General features: G+C 38.3%; 1 protein-coding gene across 2 annotated transcripts in view; it reads right to left on the minus strand.

Moving 5' to 3' along the window:
- Nucleotides 1-7,884, minus strand: part of LOC109822163 (protein LOW PSII ACCUMULATION 2, chloroplastic) — a 10,853-nt gene extending 2,969 nt beyond the window's left edge. Inside the window, exons 1-2 of one of the 2 annotated variants that reach the window (XM_020388334.1) lie at nt 7,446-7,884; nt 4,776-4,959 (exon numbers count right to left, since the gene is read on the minus strand). In XM_020388334.1, the coding sequence (XP_020243923.1) occupies nt 4,820-4,959; nt 7,446-7,809 (504 nt within the window). In that variant the 5' untranslated portion in view covers nt 7,810-7,884 and the 3' untranslated portion in view covers nt 4,776-4,819. Of the gene's footprint in view, nt 1-4,527; nt 4,960-7,445 lie in introns of those variants that run through there. The other variant, XM_020388327.1, reaches the window with a different exon arrangement.

Raw genomic sequence — 8,642 nt, forward strand, 5'->3', positions numbered from 1 at the left:
CCTTACGAGGAAAACCATAAACCTTTAATTGTTTCTTTATTGTAAATATTGAAGCAGGAAATGGATATGAATAACCATCAGAAAATTATTCCTTCATTCATTATTTCTTTTCCTCTTCTCCCAGCTCCTAATCAATCATATTGCATTGAACCCTTCTGTAAATGGATCGTAGAGAAGAGCGACACATGAAGACGTATCTTGATGAGGAGTCAAGATGTATATGTAAGTGTCGTTGCATCGTGCACCAAGATTTCTTTTCATGAAAACTCGGGAGGTAAGGGATATAATGTATACAGGGATTTTGTCAGATTCGTTTATATACATGATGTTGGGATTTATTCTCCCTCAAGGCAAACGAGAAAGATCATAGATATTATTGGAAGAATTGGATTTATTTGTTAACTAAGAAAACATACACCTTCAACCATAGCCTATTGATGCAAGGGTCCGTACTCAGATCTAACTCTGATCCCCTTGACCTTGGTGTAGGGCAATTGAATGACCTCGTATAGAGAAACCAACCAAGTCCATCCCAAGCTCTAAATTTCCCTTGCTTGAATAGGATACAAACCTCCTGAACTTATCCAAAAACATTGAAGTTAAAAAGAATCAAAGACATAATCCCAACACATTGATCCTACCAAATAAGATTTGTGGCACTTCTGGATTTATCTTGATTTTGGGAAAACAAGATGCACCTTGTGGTTGTCAGGACGTAATTTATGTAGATTTCGCGAAGAAATTGGAGAAGAACAGATTTTTTGGAGCTGACAGACATTTGGGTGCTCTCCGGTCGACCGGCAACGTGCACGACTTGGTACAGATTCTGGATCTTTGTCCGGTCGACCGTGACGATTTCGACGGTCGACCCCCAAACCCTGTAATGGTTTTCTGGATTCTGTCGTTTTGTCCGGTCGACCGCGAGCTTTGGCGTGGCCGACCATGAGTCGGGTTCGGGTCTGTTTTGGTTTCCTGTTCTGTTTAAGATTTGTGTTTGGTATAAATACCAACACACGTTTTAGGGTTTCTTTGGCTTTGATTGGGATTGTTTTGGGGATATTAGGAGCACAGAAAAGAAGTATTTTCTGAGCTATTGATTAGAGTTTTATTTGAAGAGAATTAGAGATTTGTTGGTAAGATTAGTTGGTTAGTTTGAGTGATTTGTAATCTTAGTTTATACTCTTCTTCTCTATTAGTAAAAAACTTCATCCCCTTCTTGCCTCGTGAACATAGGCAACTTGTCGAAACACGTAAAATCGTTTGTTTGTGTTTATGGCATTACTTTTGTTTGTTTGGCCTTCTCTCGGCGTTTGTTTTGATTCCTCGAAGCACATCGGTTGTTTTGGCTTCTGCGCACAACAATTGGTATAAGAGCTTAGGCTACACTTAGGCTAATTGGAGGAGTAGATCGCTTTGGAAGTTTGTCTAGGGCTTCAGTTGGTGATAAATGTGGGATTTTTCCTATTTGTGTATCTCGTTTTCATCGTGCGAGGTGAGATCTTTTGGAGGCTCTTGTTAGGGTTTCAGTTAGAGGTAAAAATATCTCTTTTTCAGTTTGGATCTATTCTTTGTTTGTTCCGCATTGGTTTGTTTGTGCTTTGAAAAAGATGGCAGAGAAATAAGGAGTTGAGGCTGGGATATTGGATTATTGAGAAGTACCTTGACCTGCATATTGAAGTCCTTTGAGCACATTGGTATGAGCAAGGAGACCGAGGTGGAGTTTGGCACTTCTATTCGACGATTGAGAGGTCTTCTAAGTGGTGTTTATTTAGGCATTTGGGGACCTTCCAAAGAGCCATCATTAGGAGGTAATCGATATTTGGTTTCCGCGGTTAGGGATTGTTCTAGGGATTGGTGGGTTGCAACCAAGTCTCGTTGGTGTGAAGTCCTAGAAGTCAACAATAGATGGAGGAAGTGTATTGACAGAAAGGTGATCTGTTGTTTTGATTTTGGTAAGGGTCCTTCCTTGCGTTTGTGTCGAGCTCACGATAGTTTGAGACACTTCATTGGAGAGGAAACATTGGGACGACGAGATGAGATGATAGTTTTGATGGGTCATTCCTTGCTGGAGGAGGATGAGTGTTAGTTGTCGAGCATTGGATTGCAGAGAAGTTTTGGAGCTTTGACATATTTGGGTCATCTTAGTCATAAGTTGTCGACTGCTGCGTGTGAAGATTTTGGATCTGGTGGAGCTGTTTTAGATTTTGGGTTGCGTCGGATGTTTGGTTGCCCAGCATTTGATCACATCACGGATGTGAGATTTGATCCGATTGTACATTTGAGATTTAGATGCTCGTTTGGTTATCAATTGGGAGACTCTGATTTTGTTCTGAACAGGTATGTCACATTTGACTCTCGGTAAGTGAAGAGTGTTGATCAGATCGTTAGGATATCACAGCGGGTGAAGTGTGATGCTACTCCACGTTGGGTGGAGATTACTCTACATACTCCAGATCATACTGTATTGTTTGGGATTCCAGCTGATGTGACACCGATTGGGGATCATGTTGATTTGGATGCAGATAATGAGTTGGTTGATTCGAGTACAGCTGGTGGACATAGTTTGGATTTAGATATGGCCGTTGGTTCACCTCAGATGGAGGTGTTTGGTTTGTTTCACTTTGGTGCTATTGAGAGTGCTATCAGCCACAAATTTATTAGTGAAGAGTTAAGAACTCTTCTATTTGATTGAGGGCCTTTGGAGGCTATTTAATGAACTACGTGAAGACTTGATTCCTTAGGCAAGAGGATACGTAGACAGATTTTATGATGCAGTCGGGCTCAGTTTTGGGAAAACTTCGCCGAGGTGGAGAATTGTAGATTTGGCGAAGAAATTGGAGAAGAACAGATTTTTTGGAGCTGACAGACATTTGGGTGCTCTCCGGTCGACCGCGAGCTTTGGCACGGTCGATCGGTAACATGCACGACTTGGTACAAATTCTGAATCTTTGTCCGGTCGACCGCGACGATTTCGGCGGGCGACCGCCAAACCCTGTAATGGTTTTCTGGATTCTGTCGTTTAGTCCAGTCGACCGCGAGCTTTGACGCGGCCGACTGTAAGTCGGGTTCGAGTCTGTTTTGGTTTCCTGTTCTGTTTGGGATTTGTGTTTGTTTGTGTTTGGTATAAATACCAAAACACGTTTTAGGGTTTCTTGGGCTTTGATTGGGATTGTTTTGGGATATTTGGAGCACAGAAAAGATGTATTTTCTGAGCTATTGGTTATGGTTTTATTTGGAGAGAGTTAGAGATTTATTGGTGAGATTAGTTGGTTAGTTTGAGTGATTTGTAATCTCAGTTTGTAATCTTCTTCTCTGTTAGTGAAAACCACATCCCTTTCTTGCCCCGTGGACGTAGGCAACTTGTCGAACCACATTAAAATCGTTTATTTGTGTTTGTGGCATTACTTTGGTTTGTTTGGCCTTCTCTCAACGTTTGTTTTGGTTCCTCAAAGCACATCGGTTGTTTTGGCTTTCGCGCACAACAATTTATTGAGATGGAAGATCACTTCACACCATTTTCTCTCCTTACCCAGGGATTTGCCATAGTTCAATACCAAATTTTCCAGAAGCAAGGAATGGATATGGGATCTGATTATATCATACATGAATTCTATGGAAGGGTGACACTTCAAGATCGGATCTGTCTGTAAGGAAGTCTACATGGTTGTGTATTCTTGATTTGAAAAGGGGGCGGGGGGGAGTTGAGGGATGTGAACAGGACGGTGCCTTCTTTTAGTAGGAAACAGTTTCAAAGTTGAGCGCATCCTTTTATATCAGGTCAACTTGGTAAAGTATCATTTACTTTAAGGTGCGCATGCTAAGAAACTAATTAAACCCACAAAAAGAAGGGAAAAAAAAAAAGACTAGCCATCAGGTGCAGGTGCACGTATAAATCCCACAAAAGTTGTGTGTGTGTGGTTGGGGGGGGGGGGGGGGGGGTGTTGCAACTAGCCAGCAAGGCGGAAGGAACTTCTATAATAGTAGTAGTCAGTCTCCAATTAGTTAGAATCTTGATTCATAAGGAATCTATTATGTCACTTAGTTATTAGAATTTTTCACATTATTCCTAATTGATAAAGACAAATTTTTTAGTTATTTACAACTCTCTTTTGGATTTACCTAGAATTAGTTTCTTAAGTGGTCAGGCAACATTTTTATACAAAAGGGATTGCCTTCCTCTAAAAAACAAAGTTGAATGGTGATTGATAATTAAACTGGAGTTTTCCAGTGGTTGGTGCCTTTAGGGTATGAAATCCTAATCCGATATATGAAAACTTATCATAGTCAATGTAAAAAACACATAAAGATGTGAAAACTAGGTCCTATCTACTTTCTTGATAAATCTCAACAAAAAATACAAGTCATCAGTTTAAAAACCACATAAAGATGTGAAAACTTGGTCCTGTCTACTTTCTTGATTTATCTCAACAAAAAGTACATAAAGATGAGACTTATCATAGTCAGTGTAAAAAAACAGATAAAGGTGTGAAAACTTGGTCCTATCTACTTTCTTGATAAATCTCAACAAAAATAGAAGTCATCAGTTTATCCCATTCAATACCTAATTTCACAGATTCTGCATCACACAGTAATGGAAAGTGTATTACCCCTGTAAATTGACATATTATAAGCAAGTAAATCACACATGCAGCAAGTCAACAGACTTAGCCATGAGAAAGTGACGATGATTCATTTACTTTATCCTATAAATTATCATATCACATTTTAATACAGATAATTATACTAAATGCGACACAAACAATGAACTGGAAAACCTGATAGATCCAGCCGACTCAGGTCATAATGGTCTCATGTTGAACTAACTCTTCATCTCCTCTCCCTGAAGGTACTTGACAACTCCATAAGCAACGGTGCCACCCACAAACAAGAAAACAGTTGGAGTGAAGGAAGGATACAGATACTTCACGAAAAAATTATCCCAATCTTCTGGCAAGAATCCTGCAACACCACAAAACATGCAACAGTTGATAAATTAAAAAAGAAAACCTAGATCCCGAATGACTATTCACTTTAATAAAAGGATTAATCGGAGATACAGCGCTTGTTTAATAGGAGATTAGCCACATATTAGTCCCAAACATTTTTATTAGCACTTAAGAGTGTCTGATGACCAAGTGGAGCTAATTCTCAGTTATTGATACATGTATTATAAGGGGTATATGTCCAACACAAATAAGCACATAGGGAGTTTCTCTGGACAACATTGAAGTATTAGGAGATATCTTTGCAACACAATGAACGTTATGTGACAACCGTGTGACAGGCATAAATTACAGTTTAACAGAGATTTAATCTACTGCATTTGGATTCTGAGAGGTCTGAGTGCTAATTAAAATAAAAAAAATTCAGGGCTGATACGTGGCCAACCCCTTGTGGCATTTGGGATATGTTTACATTTAACCTTCAATAATAAATCAAAATATTTCACACTAATGGTTCAAAAGTAGAGTAGAAAATGGACGATCATGTCAAAGGAGTTACTCATGTTACTTAGATATATTTTCAAGCATCACAAAGACTACAAAGTTACAAAAACGATGTCGACCTAATGGATCTGATGTATTGCAGAGTTTGACATACCATGCAATTTAATTTTGAATTATGATTTTTGTATATATTAGATGCTTTTGTAGACAACAAGAATACCAGATAGAGTTGACTTCAGGTTCTTAAGATTACAATAAACAATTTCAAAAGTCAATAATTTCATAGAGGCCAGAGACCTTGTTGGATCATTACCTTGCATCTGTTTTTTTTTAAATAACAGCTACTCGAATTTGAGGTCTTTGTAAGACTTAAAAAAAACTATTTTCAGGTGAAATAACCATGAAAAGGTTCTACTTCGAGAAGCTTCCTAATGCACTCTTCAAGTCAATATCATTAAAGTTAGCATAAGCAGCCTACTCATTGTTCATGCAAGTTCTTCTCCTCCCTTTAAGGTATTTTCTCTCACAGATATTATCATTCTAAAATTTATGGTTTAGCAAAACAAGCTCATTCACCAAAGCGTCACTATTTCCAATCGCCATTTAGCTTAACCAGTTCTTATACTTGAGATGCATGTTGTAAACTAGCACTGCCTGTTACACCTAAAACATGCCTAGGGCACAATATTTATTTGGAATTATGTGTGATACTTTTGTATTCAATCAGTACTTGTTGAGATGATAAACATCCATGCAGGGTAAAAACTTAATAACACCAAATAATCTTGGTTTCTCCTTCTTCACTTGCTTAAGCTATTCAAATAATCAGCACAACAGAGACACGTATAACTAATTTGTGTTGGTGATAAAGCTAATGCAGTTACTAATAACTGCATTTAACCCTTAATCAAAATGCTATTTGTCAAGATCTTATCATATAAATGTTAGGGTCCATTTAGTCCCATGTTGGCTATACGGGTAGTTTGATGCATGTTTATCAAAATCTGGATTCTCTCTGCCCAGCAGGTAGCTTCTAGGAGCAAGCCCCCTAAGTATCTAACAAATGATATCAGAGTGACCGTGTGAATTCAATTCTTTCCAGTTGCAATCATGAGGTGATGACAATGGCATTGTAGTGTGGTCTAGGGTAGCACCGGTACAAAGCCAAAGTGGTGGTGACACCAGTATTATGTATTTGACCAGGACTGGACTAGTGACAAAGACAACCTGCATAGTCCACAAGGCTACGCAAACGTTGATATCAGGACTGCAGAATTGTGGTGGTATATTAGAGTCCATTTAATCTCATATTAACTATATGGATAGTTTGACGTGGGTTGTTGAAATTTCGGTATTTTCCTCTAACAGCTCCCATATAGGGACAAGCCCTCCTAAATCCCATATTAACTATATGGATAGTTTGATGGTGAACACTCACTTCCTGCTACACCTAATACATACCGGAGGTAAAACATTTATTTGCAATTCTTTGTGATAATTTTAGTGTTCGATATTTTTTCTCGTTGGGATGATCAATGTCGACTATAGAAAGCGACAACCCCAATAACACCAAATAAAATCCCGGTTTCTCCAGCTCTTTGACTTTCTCTGACTATTCAAAAAATCATGGTGTCAGAGGTACATAGAACTCACTTTTGTCCGTGTTAAAGCCTACGCAAGAGCCATAACTACATTTAACCCTCCATCAAAATACTATTGGTCAAGATCCTACCATGTAAATGTTAGGTTCCTTTTAACCCCAATGTATGGATAGTTTGATTTGGGTTTATCCCTCTCACATCTAATTTCGAGGGATGAGCTCTCTTAGCCTCTACCAGACAACTGTGTGAAACTAATATTGACAGAGTTAGCACAAATCATACTATTGCTCACATTTTACCCAGTGGAAGCACATTAACAAACAAAAATCCAAACATTTGAAACCTCATAGACCAAAATTAACAACATGGGTCAAATCCTAATGAGATAAATAAATACCTGAAGCCGCAAGCAAAATCCCTTCAACGAAGATCAACAGGCCGAGCCCCAACCAAGTGAGCAAGAAAGCAGTCTCGTTCGGGCTCTGCTGCTGCTGACCCTCGGAAGGCTGAAGCTCTTCTTGCAAGAGAGAGGGTTTTTGGATAGGAGAGCGTCGAATGATTTTGTCCCTGCCTTCGCCTTGATTCTTCTTCTTCCTGGGCTCCGAAGTTGGGCCGAAGCCGGTGGGCTTGGAATCTGGGAGCTGGGCCTTTGGGATGAGATGGGCTGCTCTTGGTTTGGTTGGGAGTGAGAGAGTGAGAGAGAGGGATGAGAGAAGAGGGAAGGGTCGATGGGAATCGAGGAGAGAACAAGAGAGCTCCATGTTTGTTGTTAATATTTTTGGCTCTTTATCCCTTCATTTGATTTTGTTTGGGACCAACAGCTCTGCACCAGCTTCAGTACTAACAAGCTTTTACATGTGGGATAAATAGGGTTGCACAAAATATCCGCATCTGTTTAGTGTTCATGCTAGCATAAATATTATAGCATAAATAGTAAATTACATCTCATAATACAGTAATTTATTGTATTATAAATAGTAACTCAAATCTACTTGATGTTATTATTTATGTTACAGTGATTTGTTATATCATAAACAGTAAAACAAATCAAATATATTAAATCTTGGATCCTTCTTTAAGTATAGAGGAGGAGATATGATTTCTATATCAAATGTATTAAAACTTGGATCATTCTTTAAGTATAGAGGAGTAGATATGATTTCTAAATTTTAAGCATATAATAATTAAATCAAATGTGTTAAAATTTAGAGGGAGGCAAGTTCAAAATGCAGTGCTTAAAAAATAGGGGGTCGTGCTTTGCACGGGTTGCACACTAGCATTCCAAATATGCAAATATATATTGGTCACATTGTCGCAACCATTTTAATTATTAGGTCAATAGATTTGAGGTTAATTTTGATGATAAATATCTTAGCTTTCCAAATATAACAGATATATTAACAAATTCTTTTGTATCATATAAACTATATTTATTTATTTTTCAATATTATCTAGTTTTTTCATCTCTATTGTGTACCTGCATGTATACCCGCTTATATATCTACATGCATATCTGTATCCATATCTGATTTTCCCGGATTTGGATATGAATTTTTCTTACCGAAGCATTTTTGTATCCACATCTATATCTGTG

Source organism: Asparagus officinalis, chromosome 1, assembly GCF_001876935.1.
Source record: "Asparagus officinalis chromosome 1, Aspof.V1, whole genome shotgun sequence".
Taxonomy (NCBI): domain Eukaryota; kingdom Viridiplantae; phylum Streptophyta; class Magnoliopsida; order Asparagales; family Asparagaceae; genus Asparagus; species Asparagus officinalis.